Below are 17,649 nucleotides of genomic sequence, written 5' to 3' on the forward strand. Positions count from 1 at the left end.
TCTGTATCTGTATCTGTACTCGGACTGGGCGGGGCCTAACCCAGAAGTGGGCGGGATTTAACCCGGAAGTGGGTCGGGTTGTCTTGAAATGGGGGGGGGCTTTAACCGGTATGTTATTTTAAGCATGCAATTGATATGGGTTGATCAGAAATTGTTATATTTATTTCTGATTAGGAAACTATTTACATGACAGCATCAGCATTGAGCTTCAGATCAATGGTTTTGATCACGATAACAAACAAACTATATACTGAACAAGAACAATGAATACAACACATGCGGTTGCAATTATGAAGTAAAATGTAATGAACAAGAGTTTTCATACTCAACGTAACTTTCTTTTTTTAACTTTTAATTTTTTTATGATCAGTGTGATCATAAAATCACATTTTCTTTTTTTTTTTTGGTTCTTTTTAATTTTTTTTATTTCCACACCAGGTATGTGTGTGTGTGTGTGTGTGTGTGAGTGAGTGAGTGAGTAAGAGAGAGAGAGAGAGAGAGAGAGAGAGCTGTTCTGTGGAAGTGAGCAGAGCGGGACACACACAGCAACACAATAAATCTGTATGTGTGTAGGGGAGGGGCGCTGTGACGACTAGCCTATCACAGAACGCAGACACAGTCAGCTACCCAATGAGGATTTTTATTCAATCCGAGCACAGATATTGACTCGTATTACTCGTATAATACTCGTACTCTGCAAAAGTGCTTTATCCGTACCGGGTACTCGTTTCAGCCGAGTATTTGGCTCAACTCTAGCAAAGAATTTTGCTTCGAGGATTTTTTGTAAACGAATGATTCGAGTTATTCAAGGAATCGTCTAAGCCCTGCTGCATACTGGTCTCCTTCTCAAGAGAGACCTGCATGGTTGCCACAGGGAGCCACCTACTGGGGATATTTGGTGGCCACAGAGTAACTTTTTGTGGCCATGTGCCATTGTTCCATGCTTAATGTCAAAGCCTATCAAATACTAAGGGCTGTAACTAAGCGTTGGTAATTGACGCCCTGGGAAGGAGAACGGCCTGCAATCAACCTTTACAGGTGTTGGGCCAAGTAAATCCATAAAGTCAACAGTGAATCCTGCTAAATAATATTTTTAATATGAATGTAGCCTTGTTCAACAGTAACAAACTGATGTGATTAAACCTTTTTGAGAATATTTTATTTGTTTGTTTACATGTTTTTAAGAGTTAGTATAGTTTTTAAAGTTTGGACTATATTATAAATTAAACTACTCAGCTGTTAATTATATGAATACATCTTCCAAAATGTTGAGATATTTTATAGATTAAATTAATTAATAATGAAAATAATTATCAGTAGCCTGTGTAACTTCAGGTGGAGAATGATGTGATTTGAAAGTTGCTTTATAATGCCATATTGTGGTCTCATAGGATATTACATATAAATTACATTCTGGCAGAGGTGGGTAGAGGAGCCAAAAATTGTACTCAAGTAAAAGTACTGTTACTTCAGAATAATATGACTCAAGTAAAAGTAAAGAGTAGTCATCCCAATAATTACTTGAGTAAGAGTAAAAAAGTGCTTGGTCAACAACATCTGATTTATTTTTTAACACAAGCATTCAATCAGACAGACAAAAATACAAAATCATCTTCTTTAGGCAAATTATAGTTCATCCAATCAATTAAATGAATTGAAATGAATTAATTAATTAATTAATTACAAAATAGCTTCAATTAAAATAATCCAGGTGAATTGAAGTACTTAAAAAATAAAATCAATAAAATAATAATAAATAAAAAATAAATAAGCACAAGTAACACAAATTTCCAAACATTTATACTTTTTTACCAGGCTCTGCAGGCAGAACTAGAACAAGGTAATGTAGCTGCTGTTTCGCACTTTTACTACGGTAAACATGCTTTCAGTATGAGGCCAGGGGTGTTCCTCCTCGTCTGTGTCTGCCGACGGTTGATTCTGACATTTTTGTTTTGCTTCGACTGTAAAGCTAACCCGTCCCGCCGCTGAGATTGACTATGGTCACGTGACGAGACTGCACAACTACGTTTGATTGGTGAAACACAGTCACGTGGTAGAGCATTTAGCAAAGTCTCTCTCTCTGTCAAAATAAAACATTAAAATGAGGCGTACACAGGGGGGATAAAAACAATGACGCGTAGAATATCAAAGAGGTAAAAAGAAAATTAACGAGCTCATTGTAGCCTAATGTAGCGGAGTAAGAGTAGAGTTTCTTCTTCACAAATCTACTCAAGTAAAAGTAAAAAGTATAGTGATTTAAAATTACTTCTAAAAGTATATTTTTTTTCAAAAACTTAATCAAGTAAATGTAACTCGTTACTACCCACCTTTGCATTCTGGGGACTGTACCCTGAATCGGACCCTGTTTTAGACTGCTTTGAAGGGGGGGGGGGAAAGATGTTGGTTGGGCACAAGTCTATTACAGTTACAAATTTTAAATTAGTTCGAATTTTAGTTTAGATTTGACTTTTGGATTTTATTTTTTGGAGTTTTTGTCAGTTTTATTCCTGACCAACCAGCCTATCTATCTATCTATCTATCTATCTATCTATCTATCTATCTATCTATCTATCTATCTATTTATTTATCTATCTATCTATCTTAATATTCACTGTTTTATTGTATGAAATAAGTAACAATATCAATTTTTTTCAGTTGCTGGACAGGTACTGCACTACATTTATCTGATCCTGGCCCACGTCCCTGATGTGAAAGCCCCCTTTCTGCATTAAATTCAAATATATTCAAAATTCGCCTGCCTCCTGAATTTTGTTTTCCTTCACAAAGATAAAAACGTTTCCAACATTTATTTGGTGCATAGAAATGAATCGAAATGAAGGGAATTATGTGTTTGACACTCAATATTTCCTGGGGTAAGACCACTGGATCCCTGCTCTGTCTCCTCAAAGGCCCATTCTGAGCAAGGAAAAATCCTGAAGACGACAAATACACATAAAAAGACAGAAGAAATAGCAGTGTTAAAACCCAGAGATCGCTTGTACAAGCAGCAGTTACAACCTACATTTACGTTTTGTAGCAGCATCGCTATCACTTCCCTCAAAACTTAATAAAATGTCATGAAATCATAGTGACACAACTGCTGAGCTGAGCTAGAGGGAACACTGTAGATGGCATGCACATTATATGACAGCCATCAGGAGTGTAACCCCCCTTGTTATTAGGACTGGGACAAAAAATAGATTTTCTGATTTAAATCAATCTTAATTTCAATGACACGATATTGATTCTTAAAATTCCAAGATCAATCTTTTAAGAGGCTCTGTTTTAAAGCTAGAGTGAAGATGTTCGTATAATATCAAACTAGACAATCTAAGGAATCCATTTCATGCTAAACAACGCTCCAAAGATATGCCAAATTTTGACAAGGGAAAAACTGCCATGGTCATTTTTACAGATATGTTACTCTTTATTGTTTTGACTGCTGTAGTGTGTTCATGTTAAATAAAAAGTACATTAATGTAACTGCTTTGGGGTCAATTCTTAATGTAAACATTATTTTTAATAATGCACCAGGTTAGAGGGTTCCTTGTAGAACTTACAGCATTATTTTTCTGAGAATCTCCTTTTGTACAGTATATGTATATTAATATAATCAAAAACTGTGATATAGGTAGTGATGATGTAATTACGGGCAATTTGTAATCGATTAACATAAAATTACTCAGTCTATGTTTTAATATTTGCAATTTATTTACTTACTTAGATGCAACAATTTGGTAAAGTCAATGTTGTGATGTGATGGGGCTTTAGGTAGGGGTGGGAATAACAAGAGGTCTATTGCAATTTATTACCTTTTTCCAACTTCAAATTATGTCCCCAAAGAAAAAAAACTTTGTCAACATCTGTTTTATCTAAAAAGATAACATTCTCTGTTTGTTCATCTCGTTTCACTTTTATTGGTGCAAAATGGAATTATTAAGAAGACAAACTAACGAAAAATAAGTGTCAAATGTTGAAAAAAAGATACATATGCATTGATAGAATAATAGATCAATACTTGCCATCAGTGTATTGCTACAGTATTGCCACAGAAAATAGTGTGATACTATGGTGTATAAACATTTTCCCCTAGCCCTAACGTTAACATATAGCGCTTTTCAAGTTCCTCTAAGACAATTTACAACAAAGCATCTTAAACATTTCGTTTTTACAACATAACTCAGTTTCTCACAGATGGTCATTATTTCTAGTTTCTACATCAATTTTCTATAAAAAATGATTCACGGGTTCACCAACCAGCAAGTTTACATTTTACCAAAGATGAGACTTTTACATAAACTACGTATTTTAGTCATTTGCAGTCCATACATTAAAGGGTTGAAGATCGGTTGACAGGTCAGAAAGTATAATGACATAAAAATCTGCAACATCATGGGTACACTGCTCATATCAAACCTGCTCTGTACTATTTCAAAGAAACCCCCAAAAGAAAAGTTGATCAGAGAAGCGAGGTGAGGTGTGCAGGTACTGACAGCTTTCTGTCTGGTCTGTTTAGAACCAGAATAACACACTTTAAGAATCATCATGTAAGTGTAAAGGATTAAACTGAGAGGACCAAAGATTACAATACAAGTGTTAATGAGTCCATAAATGTTGTTCACTGTGGTGACAGAGCAGGCCAGTTTGACAACATAATAGTTGTTACAGTAAACTTTGTTAATGATGTTCCCACACAGCTGTAAAGAGGAACTTAAAAATATCGGGACAGCAGTTACAAAAAATGGGAATAACCATGTTAGAGCAATAAGCACGGCAACCTTGTTAAATGTCATACGTGTGTTATATTGCAGAGGATAACAGATAGCAAGATATCTGTCATAAGACATGACGGATAAATTAATAAATTGTATACTTGCATAAGTATACAAACAGAAAATCTGCAGGAAACAGAATGGAGCATGAATAGTGTGAATGTCAGAGAGGATCTGAACCAGAAGGAATGGAAACAACCCTGTACTACCATACAGTTCATTTACAAACAGGCTGCACAGAAAAAGGTACATAGGTTCATGTAAGCTTCTGTTCTTACAGATAACCACAATCAGCAAAACATTAGCACAAACTATTAGAGCATAAAAACACATAATGATCAGAAAAAATAAGTATTTAAAGAGCCCAATATTAAAGTATGCACCAAAAGTGAAATATGAAACCTGTGTAGAGTTTTTCATGATCATTTGTTTGGTTGACAACACAACCTTTCAAGTTTGTACATGATAAACAATAGACAATGTTACATTTTGTAGCAGGTTAGCAGAAATCAAACTATTTTAAATGTCACATTTATGCTTATCCTGGACTCCCTGCAGTAACACACAAGCAGTATTCAGCCTGCAAACAGTAAATACATCAATTATTACAATAACACAGATTCTTCAAACTTACCATTTACCTTATTCAAAGTCAATATAATGTTTAGGTTAGAAATGACAGATCCAACAGTTTATGACATTGCGTGAATCATCTTACCTTCAGCTGCAGTCACACTGTCACTGCTTTAAAACTGAGATGAAACTCTGTGTCTGCTTCTTTAAAACTCTTCAAGTCAGAGAGTGTGCACATCAGCAGTCTGGCCTCATTACCATGTGACACATCTAACTGATGTCTGAACATCTACTCTGACCATGTTAAAAAACATGGGTCAGTAAAACAAAAAATAAGCAAACACTGATTAGTGCAAGTAATCATTTGTCAATATTAATAGGCCTAATATAGTTATGTTTTTTTATATAGAAACGTTTATACAAAAGCTGCAATATAATGTGATTCACAGAAGATGGCAAATACACCTAAAAAGACGGATGAAAATATAGGACCGTAAAAAGGACCGTTAAAACCGAGAATGCCCTCCTCTGGAAAACATTTCACACTATGCACTACATTTATCTGATCTTGGCCCACGTCCCTGATGTGAAAGCCAACAAAATTTCCAACATTTATTTGGTGCATAGAAATGAATCGGAATTAAGGAAATTATGTGTTTGACAATCAATATTTCCTGGGGTAAGACCACTGGATCCCTGCTATGTCTCCTCAAAGGCCAATTCTGAGCAAGGAAACATCCTGAAGACGACAAATACACATAAAAAGACAGAAGAAATAGCAGTGTTAAAACCCATAGATCACTTGTACAAGCAGTAGTTACGACCTACATTTACATTTTGCAGCAGCAGTCCACAGTTACAGAATTATTGCTGCCGCTTCCCTCAAAACTTAATGAAAGGCCATGAAATTGTAGTGACACAACTGCTGAGCTAGAGGGAGTTCATCCACCCTTGTTATTAGGACTGGCATGAAAAATTAATTTTCAGATTTAAAATCAATCTTAATTTGAATGACACGATATTGATTCATACAATTCTAAGATCGATCTTTTAAGAGGCTCTGTTTTAAAGCTAGAGTGAAGATATTGGTATAATATCAAGCTAGACAATCTAAGGAATCCATTTCATGCTAAATAACGCTCCAAAGATTTTATTGTGTTAATTGTTGTGTGGTTTGTGTTGTATATTCTCCATGTGATGTCTTCCTGCTGCATACAAATTGCCCTTTTGGGACAAAGAATGAACTGAACTGCGAGGGAAAAACTGCCATGGTCATTTTTACAGACATGTTACTCTTTGTTTTGACTGCTGTAGTGTGTTCATTTTAGATAAAAAGTACATTAATGTAACTGCTTTGGGATCAATTCTTAACGTAATCATTATTTTTAATAATGCACCAGGTTAGAGGGTTCCTTGTGTTAGGTTTGAATGATGAACAGAACCCAAATGCAGACAGAACGTAGAGCCAGGAGTGAGAATTAACAGGTTTTATTCAAAGTACTCAAGTATCAAGTCCAGGTTTCCAGGGTGGAGAACAGGTCCAGTGTGTGGTATCCTAACTGTAATATCTTAAGAGTAATATTAAGTTACAAGAATGCTTATCTGTAAGCTATATCAGTTACTTAGCTGCGAAGAATAATAGTTAATTTCCTTATACTGTTTCTCAAGTTAGCTGCTAATAATGGATGTTCCAGAAGGAGGCGCTATTACATTGAGTTCTGAATCAGAGTATGTTCAGCTGACCGGATGTTGACTCTAGTTAAGAGAGACCGAAGAAGTTGTTGCTAGCGAGGGACATGTGAAAGTAACTAAGTAACTTGTAAGATGTTGTGCCTGTCTGTTTGTATTAAACTTGCAAAAGTATTTGGATGTCGTGGACATTCGGTTCTTCCTTAGAAGATATAACACTGTGGATTCCTGGGAAGGAGCGGGTCCGTCAGAGAGACAGTAGGCCGGCTACTGGTGGGGTCCAGTAGTGGTGGTTCTGGTTTGGTGGATGGCAGGAGTGGAGCGGTAGCAGGAGTCAGGTTCCAATGGCAGCTGGCGGCACAAAAGAAGGGATCAGGACAGGCAAACATACGATAGACTAAACAGATAAGCTAAGGTTTGTCTGGAGCGAGACTAACTATGGCCGTCTTGACTATGATCTGACGCAGAGTGGAGGAATGACCGGGTATATGAAGCAGAGGTTGATCGTGGTACATGAGAAGCAGCTGGAACCCTGACTCCTGCACACCAGACTCCACTCCTGCAATTAGGACAGACAGAGGGAGAGAGAGGAGAGAACAGAGAAGCTACCTAGGAGCAGCAGGCCTGACACCTTGTAGAACTTACAGCATTATTTTTCTGAGAATGTCTTTTTTTATATCAATTAAATTGGTATTGTGGCTGAAATATCACTAACTGAATCAATATTGAATCAAATCGGATCAACTCAGGACCTTGTGAATCAGAATCGATTCAGGAAATCAGTGGGAATACCCAGCCCTACTAGTTTTTTTTCTGTATTTGGGGCCGTTTGTGATGACCACACCGTCGGCTATTGTGGCAAGTGGACAACCTGCCTGCCTATTTATATACTGTATATCATCAGAAAGTGTGATATGGATAGTGATGATGTAATTACGGGCAATTTGTAATAAATTAACACAAAATCACTGAGATTCTTTAATATTTTAAAAACTTCTTAGATGCAACAATTTAGTAAAGTCAACTTTACAAGTATATGATTTAACCCTTTAAACTCTGCAATAGAAATGCCTACATTGGTATTTTTGTTTCTTGGAGTGTCTTCAAATGCTTCATATCACTAAAATCAGTACAACCTAAGCTGAACATTTCTGGTCAGTCAATAAAGTAAGTAAGTAAGTCAATAAACTATAATAATTAATTAAAGTATTGAAATTGTGTCATGAATAAAAAAGAAATACAGATGACACACAAAAATATTGATCCTAAAGATTTCTAAATGTAGAAACATGAACACAGTCTTTCTTTGTCTTTCTTATGAAGGCGTTTTGTTAGTTTCATCTGCAATAGAATGGGTTATTTTATTTGTATCGGAAATTGGATAATTGAAAAAAGTCAACAGAGTGGTAAAGTAGATTATTTCTGCCCTAAAACTACTTATGTCTTCTGGCCTGGAGAGGACCACGCTTCTGTCTAAAGTTCATGTTCTGTAGGCTATCTGTAGCACAAAGGGATCCTGACAGCATGCTTCAAGACCTGGGTGCAGTGTTGGGCTTGTTATGTCAGGCCTAGGGTTGAGATTCTGCACCAGGGCCCAGAGGGCTTCCCTCTGAGGCCATGGGCTGGCAGTTCCCACACAAACATATTCCTGCCAGTGTTAGAAGACCAATTTTAGTTTTCTTAGAGCCTGATATGATGAGATTGCAAACTTTACAATGTTGTGATGTGATGGGGCTTTAGGCAGGAGTGGGAATCACTAGAGGTATATTATTATATGCAATTTATTACCTTTTTCCAACTTCAAATTATGTGCCCAAAGAAAATCGATGCCAACATCTGTTTTATTTTCTTAGGATAATTATTTATCAAAGAATGGACAAAATCACTCTTCTCTTAAAAGTTTGTTTACTTGCAGCAAGTAGAGTCAGTTTACAGCACTTCAGCATAGGTACAGAAAGTGACTGAAGATGGTTCACAATAGTGTCTTTTTAAAGGAGTTGGGAGTCAAGTTAGTTATTTGGTTCATGCAATCAGTATCTTTTCTTCTTATCTCTGGCCCGGCATCTCCTCCACATTATGCGCTCTGCCCTCAGGGAGACATCCTGTGCTCTTTGCAAGGCCACTCAGCTTTCATGATTAAAACATTAGAGAAAGAAATACTAAAACAGCAGTTTGGATGCAAATAGTTTAACAAAGAAACTGAAGCAAAAACCGTTCTAAGCATAATTTTTCTAACATATTTAAAAAGGTAAATTTCTCTGTTTGTTCATCTCATTTCACTTTTATTTGTGCAAAATGGGATTTTAAGCCTGACCAAAGATGTCAAGAAAACCTAAATCAAATCTAAAAAAAAAGATACATTCTGATGTGTAATTTATATATTAAAAGATCTGTGTATTGCTACAGTATGGCCACAGAAAATATCATGATACTATGGTGTATAAATATTTTTTCCCCCACCCCTAGCATTAACAATAATAATACATTTTTATTTATATAGCACATCATTAGTCAATCACGTGCCAAGATACCTGCCCGTTTCTCCACCGGTTCTTACAACTCAACTAAATTTCTCACAGATTGCCGTTGTTTCTAGTTTCTACATCATTATCCTACAAATTCATTCACAGCGGTCGCCAACCAGCAAGATGTATTTAAACATTACTTTACAATTTACCAAAGATAAGACTTTTACATAAGCTACGTATTTTAGTCATTTGCAGTCCATACATTAAAGGGTTAAAGATCGGTTGGCAGGTCAGAAAGTATAATGACAAAAAAATGCGCAACATCATGGGTACACTGCTCATATCAAACCTGCTCTGTACTATTTCAAATAAAGAACCAAAGAAAAAGTTGAGCAGAGAAGCGAGGTGAGGTGTGCAGGTACTGACAGCTTTCTGTCTGGTCTGTTTAGGACCAGAAAAACACACTTTAAAGATCTTCATGTAGGTGTAAAGGATTAAACTGAGTAGACCAAAGACTAAAATACAAGTGCAAATGAGTCCATAAATGTTATTGACTCTGGTGTCAGAGCAGGCCAGTTTAACAATAGAGTAGTTATCACAGTAAACTTTGTTAATGATGTTCCCACATAGCTGTAAAGGAGCACTCAAAGCTATTGTGACAGCAACTCCAACAAATGGGTATAACCATGTTAGAGCAATAAGCACGGCAACCTTGTTTGATGTCATACGAGTGTGATATTGCAGAGGATAACAGATAGCAAGATATCTGTCATAAGACATGATGGCTAAGTTACAAAACTCTACACTGCCATAAGTATACACACAGAAAATCTGCAGGAAACAGAGCGGAGCAGAAACAGTGTGAATGTCAGAGAGGATCTGAACCAGAAGGAATGGAAACAACCCTGTACTACCATACAGTTCATTTACAAACAGGCTGCACAGAAAAAGGTACATAGGTTCATGTAAGGTTCTGTTCATACAGATAACCACAATCAGTAAAACATTAGCACAAACTATTAAAGCATAAAAACACATAATGATCAGAAAAAATAAGTATTTAAAGAGTCCAATATCAAAGTATGCACCAAAAGTGAAATATGAAACCTGTGTAGAGTTTATCATGATCATCCGTTTGGTTCACAACACAACCTTTCAAGTTTGCAGAGTATGAACAGTTTGAGATTTGCAGAAATCAAACATTAAGACACAAGCATTATTCAGCCTTTCAAAGACACAGATTCTCCAAACTTACCATTTCCCCTATTTAAAGTCAATATAATGTTAAGGTTAGAAATGACAGAACACAGGTAATCACATTGCATGAATCCTTACTTTCATCAGCTATCTTAGCTGCAGTCATGCTGTGACTGCTTTGCAGCTGAACTGCACCGAAACTCTGTGTCTGCTTCTTTAAAACTCTTCAAGTCAGAGGGTGTGAACATCAGCAGTCTGGCCTCATTACCAGGAGACACATCTAACTGATATCTGAACATCTACTCTGACCACATTAAAAAACAACATAGGTCAAACAAGCAATAAAATAAGCATGATAACATGAATTGATTATTTCTTTACAATTACATATGGCTGTAGTTATTAATTAATTAATTAGTTGATCAACAAAAAATGTATCGGAAACTATTTTTGATAACCGAGTAATTATTTGTCAATATGAATAGGCCTAATTTATATGTAGAAATGTTTATGCAAAAGGCTGAAATATAGTGTGATTCACAAACAATGACAAATACACGTAAAAGGACAGATGAAGAAATAGGACCGTTAAAACCAAGACTGTTCTCCACAAGCAGTATTTATGACCCATATTTACGTTTATTGGTAGGCAGCGCCACCTTCTAGTGTCATGGTAGTTATGGTGAGAGCAAAGCAGGAACTCATGTAACTCGGTATTAAAGGGCCTGTCACAACAAGGCAGCCGTCGCGAACAGCCAATTCATCTGATTGGCTGTTCAGCTTGAAAACGTTATTGAAGAAAGCAAACAAATGATTGAGAGCACACGCAAAAGGCTCTTCTCATTTTTTCACCTTGTCTGATCAATCCAATACACATAAGAGCTGTCAAAACTGGCCAAACATGACGTTCAAATGTTCTTTCTAAAATAACATATAGGTTTGAACGATTGAAATAATGGGGTCACCTATGTTCCCACATTTCTAAGAATTTTTTTTTCACTGAAAATTAGGCCCAATGTTCCCACAGCCCTATGTTCCCAAATTTCTAAGATTTTTCTTAAAATTAGGCCCTATGTTAGGGTTAGGGCATTGCTACTGAATAATAGGTTGGGTGTAATTGGCTATCAAATTGGGAGAAAGGGGGATCAAATCCGATACAAATTTATGAAAAAGGAAATGTGGGAACATAGGGCCTAATTTTGGGAAAAAATCTTAGAAATGTGGGAACTGTGGGAACATAGTGCCTAATTTTGAAAAGAAATCTTGGATATGTGGGAACATAGGGCTGTGGGAACACAGGCACGCTCCCGAAATAACTATTTTTCCACATTATGTCCATAATATGGCAAACATACAAGATATACAAAACTACTTGTGTTGGTATATTTATTTCAACAAATTACATGTCTTTTTAAATATCTACATATATACACATTACAAAATAAACTAAAGTTAATAAACTAATATCCTATACAGTGAAATTAAATATAAAGACTGTAATAGACCTCCCTTTCTCTGCACTGTCTGCACCGCTAATTACCATTGTAGTATGAAGGCATGTTTGGTGGGTGGAATTAGCAAGCTAACGTTAGTTTACGTTAGGGTTTGGTCCCTCCGCTCCGCTCCCACCGTAAGGAGAATTCTTTGCCGAGAGAACAGAATCAGAATCAGAATCAGAATCAGAAAAGGCTTTATTGCCAAAGACATTTTGTAGGTGTATGTCACACATTCTCTAAATATAAGAAGGGTAAGAAAATCAAATATTAGAATATAACCAATATAAGTATAAATATATATACACAATATGTATTAAAAACAAAATAAAAAGAGCAGTACAGCAGAGTAAGTACAATGGCATGTAGAGCCAGAGGTGGAGTGTGGAGAGAGTCAGGGTGGGTTCGGGGCCTTGTTGATAAGACTAGTGGCGGATGGGAAAAAACTGTTTATGTGGCGTGAGGTTTTGGTCCTGATGGACCTCAGCCTCCTGCCAGAGGGGAGTGACTCAAAGAGCTTGTGTCCGGGGTGGGAGGGGTCAGCCACAATCTTTCCAGCACGCTTCAGAGTCCTGCTGACATACAGGTCCTGGAGCGGCGGCAGATTGCAGCCAATCACCTTCTCTGCAGACCGAATGACACGCTGCAGTCTGCCCTTGTCCTTGGCAGTGCTAGCAGCGTACCAGATGGTGATGGAGGATGTGAGGATGGACTCAATGATGGCTGTGTAGAAGTGCACCATCATTGTCTTTGGCAGGTTGAATTTCTTCAGCTGTCAACATCAGTGGGGAGTGAAGTGGGAGCTGATGTTCAGCTCCCACTTGAGGTCCTGGGAGATGGTAGTTCCCAGGAAGCGGAAAGACTCCACAGTGTCAATTGTGGAGTCACAGAGGGTGATGGGGGCAGGTGAGGCTGGGTTCTTCCTGAAGTCCACAACTCAGCCTCACTTGCCCTCACCAACAGATGACAGCCTGGGAGATACAAAGTCTGTTTAGCCATCTCCTGATGTCCGCTGTCTTCCCGGCAGGGAGTGAAGCAGTAGGCTCTGTTCGGTTCTGCCCCTGCTATTTAGAGCCAACGCTGATTGTTGTGGATATCGTAGCAAATGTATCCGTGGGTGATCAAAAAGTGGGTAATCAGTGTTGAGCTCTATTCAGGCCTAGCGCAAAAAAACAAGTGAGGTCATTTCCCAGTGCGCTGATGACCCACAAAAATGGGCATCAAAGTTTGGTTCATGGCTCCCCCAATGGCAGGCAAGAGCAGAGGCCTTTGCATGTTGAGCTGGAGCTAGAGAAGAATGTTGAAAATATCAACTTAATATACAATAGTTGGGCTCACCTGTATGCACAGGGCCGTATCTGGAACCAAACAACTAGATAGGACCTTGAGTCACACAGAGTCAGAGATGCCTGGCAAGTGCAGGTATTCTCTCAAGGACCTAGATGACAGCCGCTGTGTTGGATTTTTCCCCAGAGAACAAGTTGGTCACCTCTATGCCCCTGCATGTCACTGAAAGGAAAGTGAAAGAAACTGAGGTGCTTTGCTGTAGACCTCTGTGTAAGTCACATTGTCCATAAGGAACATCGTATTCAAGTACAGGGCAATTCATAAGGGTAGTGGTACATGAACATTTTATGGCTAAAGAGCTATGACCGATTCTAGAAATCCTATGTTCAAATCACTGACCCGGTTAATCTAAATGTGTAGCAAGGGGTGAACTGGAAAAGACATTAACAAAATGACAAAATATGATTATTTATTACAAAACAAAAGGAATGCTACATTCTCTGGCCTCACTCTCAAGAGACCTGCATGGTGGCTACAGGAAGCCACCTACTGGGGATATTTGGTGGCCACAGAGAAACTTTTAGTGGCCACAGGCTATCGTTCCATGCTTAATGTCGAACCCTATCAAATGCTGAGGGCTGTAACTAAGCGTTGGTAATTGACGCCCTGGGAAGGAGAATGGCCTGAAATCAACCTTTACAGGTATTGGGCCAAGTAAATCCATAAAGTCAACAGTGAATCGTGCTAAATAATATTTTTAATATCAATGTAGCCTTGTACAACAGTGACATAGTGATGATGTGATTAAACCTTTTGAGAATGTTTTACTTGCTTCATCATGTTTTTAGAGTTAATAGTTTTTAAAGTTTGGACTATATTATAAATTAAACTACTCAGAAGTTCATTATATGAATACATTTTCCAAAATGTATAGATATTTTATAGATGAAATTAATTAATAATGAAAATAATTATCAGTGTGTAACTTCAGGTGGAGAATGATGTGATTTGAATGCTTTATTTTATGCTGCCATCTTGTGGTCTCATAGGATATTACATATGCATTACATTCTGGGAACTGTACCCTGAATTAGACCCTGTTTTAGACTGTTTTGAACAATTTCAATAATATTCACTGTTTGATTGTATGTGTTAGGTTTGAATGATGAACAGAACCCAAATGCAGACATACGCAGAGTCAGGAGTGAGAATTAACAGGTTTTGTTTCCAACATTTATTTGGTGCATAGAAATGAATGTGTTTGACAATCAATATTTCCTGGGGTAAGACCACTGGATCCCTGCTATGTCTCCTCAAAGGCCCATTCTGAGCAAGGAAACATCCTGAAGACGACAAATACACATAAAACCCATAGATCACTTGAACAAGCAGTAGTTACGACCTACATTTACGTTTTGCAGCAGGAGTCCACTGTTAAAACGTAATAAAATGTCATGAAATTGTAGTGACACAACTGCTGAGCTAGAGGGAGTTCATCCACCCTTGTTATTAGGACTGGCATAAAAAAAAAAAATAAATAAAAAACAATTGAGATTTATTTTGATCTTAATTTGAATGAGAAGATATTGATTCAGAAAATTCCAAGATCGATCTTTTAAGAGGCTCTGTTTTAAAGCTAGAGTGAAGATATTGGTATAATATCAAATTAGACAATGTAAGGAATCCATTTTATGCTAAATAACGCTCCAAAGATAGGCCAACTGCCATGGTCATTTTTACAGACATGTTACTCTTTATTGTTTTGACTGCTGTAGTGTGTTCATGTTAAATAAAAAGTACATTAATGTAACTGCTTTGGAGTCAATTCTTAACGTCAACATTATTATTTGTAATAATGCACCAGGTTAGAGGGTTCCTTGTAGAACTTACAGCATTATTTTTCTGAGAATCTCTTTTTTAATATCAATTAAATTGGTATTGTGGCTGAAATATCTCTAACTGAATCAATATTGAATCAAATCGGATCAACTCAGGACCTTGTGAATCAGAATCGATTCAGGAAATCAGTGGGAATACCCAGCCCTACTAGTTTTTTGTCTGTATTTGGGGCCGTTTGTGATGACCACACCGTCGGCTATTGTGGCAAGTGGACAACCTGCCTGCCTATTTATATACTGTATATCATCAGAAAGTGTGATATAGATAGTGATGATGTAATTACGGGCAATTTGTAATAAATTAACACAAAATCACTGAGATTCTTTAATATTTTAAAAACTTCTTAGATGCAACAATTTAGTAAAGTCAACTTTACAAGTATATGATTTAACCCTTTAAACTCTGCAATAGAAATGCCTACATTGGTATTTTTGTTTCTTGGAGTGTCTTCAAATGCTTCATATCACTAAAATCAGTACAACCTAAGCTGAACATTTCTGGTCAGTCAATAAAGTAAGTAAGTAAGTCAATAAACTATAATAATTAATTAAAGTATTGAAATTGTGTCATGAATAAAAAAGAAATACAGATGACACACAAAAATATTGATCCTAAAGATTTCCAAATGTAGAAACATAAACACAGTCTTTCTTTGTCTTTCTTATGAAGGCGTTTTGTTAGTTTCATCTGCAATAGAATGGGTTATTTTATTTGTATCGGAAATTGGATAATTGAAAAAAGTCAACAGAGTGGTAAAGTAGATTATGTCTGCCCTAAAACTACTTATGTCTTCTGGCCTGGAGAGGACCACGCTTCTGTCTAAAGTTCATGTTCTGTAGGCTATCTGTAGCACAAAGGGATCCTGACAGCATGCTTCAAGACCTGGGTGCAGTATTGGGCTTGTTATGTCAGGCCTAGGGTTGAGATTCTGCACCAGGGCCCAGAGGGCTTCCCTCTGAGGCCATGGGCTGGCAGTTCCCACACAAACATATTCCTGCCAGTGTTAGAAGACCAATTTTAGTTTTCTTAGAGCCTGATATGATGAGATTGCAAACTTTACAATGTTGTGATATGATGGATCTTTAGGTAGGAGTGGGAATCACAAGAGGTATATTGCAATTTACTACCTTTTGCCAACTTCAAATTATGTGCCTAAAGAAAATCTTTGTCAACATCTGTTTTATTTAAAAAGGTAATTTTCTGTTTGTTCATCTCATTTCACTTTTATTTGTGCAAAATGGGATTTTAAGCCTGACCAAAGATGTCAAGAAAACCTAAATCAAATCTAAAAAAAGATACATTCTCATGTGTAATTTATATATCAAAAGATCTGTGTATTGCTACAGTATTGCAACAGAAAATATTGTGATGCTATGGTGTATGAATATTTTCCCCCACCCCTAGCATTAACAATAATTATACATTTTATTTATATCACTCCCTCCGGGAAATAAACGACACCATGGTTGTGGTTACTGATGGATTTATTTCACTTGTCATCCTTTTCACCGCCATCACATCCACCGTCAAACTACAGTATGACAATGTAAAAGATAAAGACGTTCACATACACTATAAAGAGGTAAATACAAATACACTCGGGAAATACAAACGTAATACACATACCTCGCTGGCTGCATATAACCAAGAGGGAATGAGTTCACTTGAAAATACCCCGGTTCAAAAAACTAAAATGAAAAACATCTTCTGTACTTCTTCGCTCAAAACACAAGTAACTCTTGTCATCCACACACGGAGAATAACTTCTCACCCCATGTGTGTTTCTCCTGTTGCACCTTAAAGTGTCCGTGTGCAACACAAAATGTACTTTAGTTCCTAATTAACATCGACACTCAATATTCATGAATAGCTATATAACAAAAACATGTTAAATAATAACAGAAATAATATGTATGGCAGTTATAATTTATATAGCAGTTTTCAAGTTACTCAAAGACAATTTACAACAAATCACGTTAAAAGCAAGTGAAACAATAAAACCAGCACATAACAGCAGGTGGAGTGTAATATTAGTAGAGAGTGAAGGCTAATCTAAAGAGGTAGGTTTTGATGGTTTTGATGATATGATTAGAATGTGTCCAGGTCAGTACAATTACAGATGGATGTATGTTTCAGAGGGAGGGGGCTGCGGTGGTGAAAGGTGAGGTATCATTAGTCAATCACATGCCAAGATACCTGCCCGTTTCTCCACCGGTTCTATTGCCATTATTTGTAGTTTCTACATCATTATCCTACAAATTCATTCACAGG

General features: G+C 37.0%; 2 protein-coding genes and 1 long non-coding RNA gene across 3 annotated transcripts; 1 reads left to right on the forward strand and 2 right to left on the reverse strand.

Annotated features, from left to right (window-relative positions):
* The first annotated feature begins 550 nt into the window (after window positions 1-550).
* On the forward strand, window positions 551-7,968 carry LOC116055551. The gene is made up of 3 exons (XR_004106345.1): window positions 551-561; window positions 6,890-7,157; window positions 7,957-7,968. It is a non-coding gene; the product is annotated as an uncharacterized LOC116055551 (long non-coding RNA).
* On the reverse strand, window positions 4,266-5,198 carry LOC116055550 (olfactory receptor 2A14-like). The gene has a single exon (XM_031307561.1). The coding sequence runs from the start codon at window positions 5,196-5,198 to the stop codon at window positions 4,266-4,268; it is 933 nt and encodes a 310-aa protein (XP_031163421.1).
* A 1,620-nt stretch (window positions 7,969-9,588) lies between the features above and the next one.
* Window positions 9,589-10,658, reverse strand: LOC116055537 (olfactory receptor 11A1-like). Its single transcript, XM_031307541.2, has one exon. It carries the CDS (start codon window positions 10,631-10,633, stop codon window positions 9,701-9,703), a length of 933 nt encoding a protein of 310 aa, XP_031163401.1. The 5' UTR covers window positions 10,634-10,658; the 3' UTR covers window positions 9,589-9,700.
* Window positions 10,659-17,649: the final 6,991 nt, after the last annotated feature.

Source organism: Sander lucioperca, chromosome 5 (genome assembly GCF_008315115.2).
Source record: "Sander lucioperca isolate FBNREF2018 chromosome 5, SLUC_FBN_1.2, whole genome shotgun sequence".
Taxonomy (NCBI): domain Eukaryota; kingdom Metazoa; phylum Chordata; class Actinopteri; order Perciformes; family Percidae; genus Sander; species Sander lucioperca.

Bases quoted from the DNA above. Each gene is read 5' to 3' on its own strand.
- LOC116055550 (XM_031307561.1), bottom strand. From the start codon at position 5,198: ATGATCATGAAAAACTCTACACAGGTTTCATATTTCACTTTTGGTGCA.
- LOC116055537 (XM_031307541.2), bottom strand. From the start codon at position 10,633: ATGATCATGATAAACTCTACACAGGTTTCATATTTCACTTTTGGTGCA.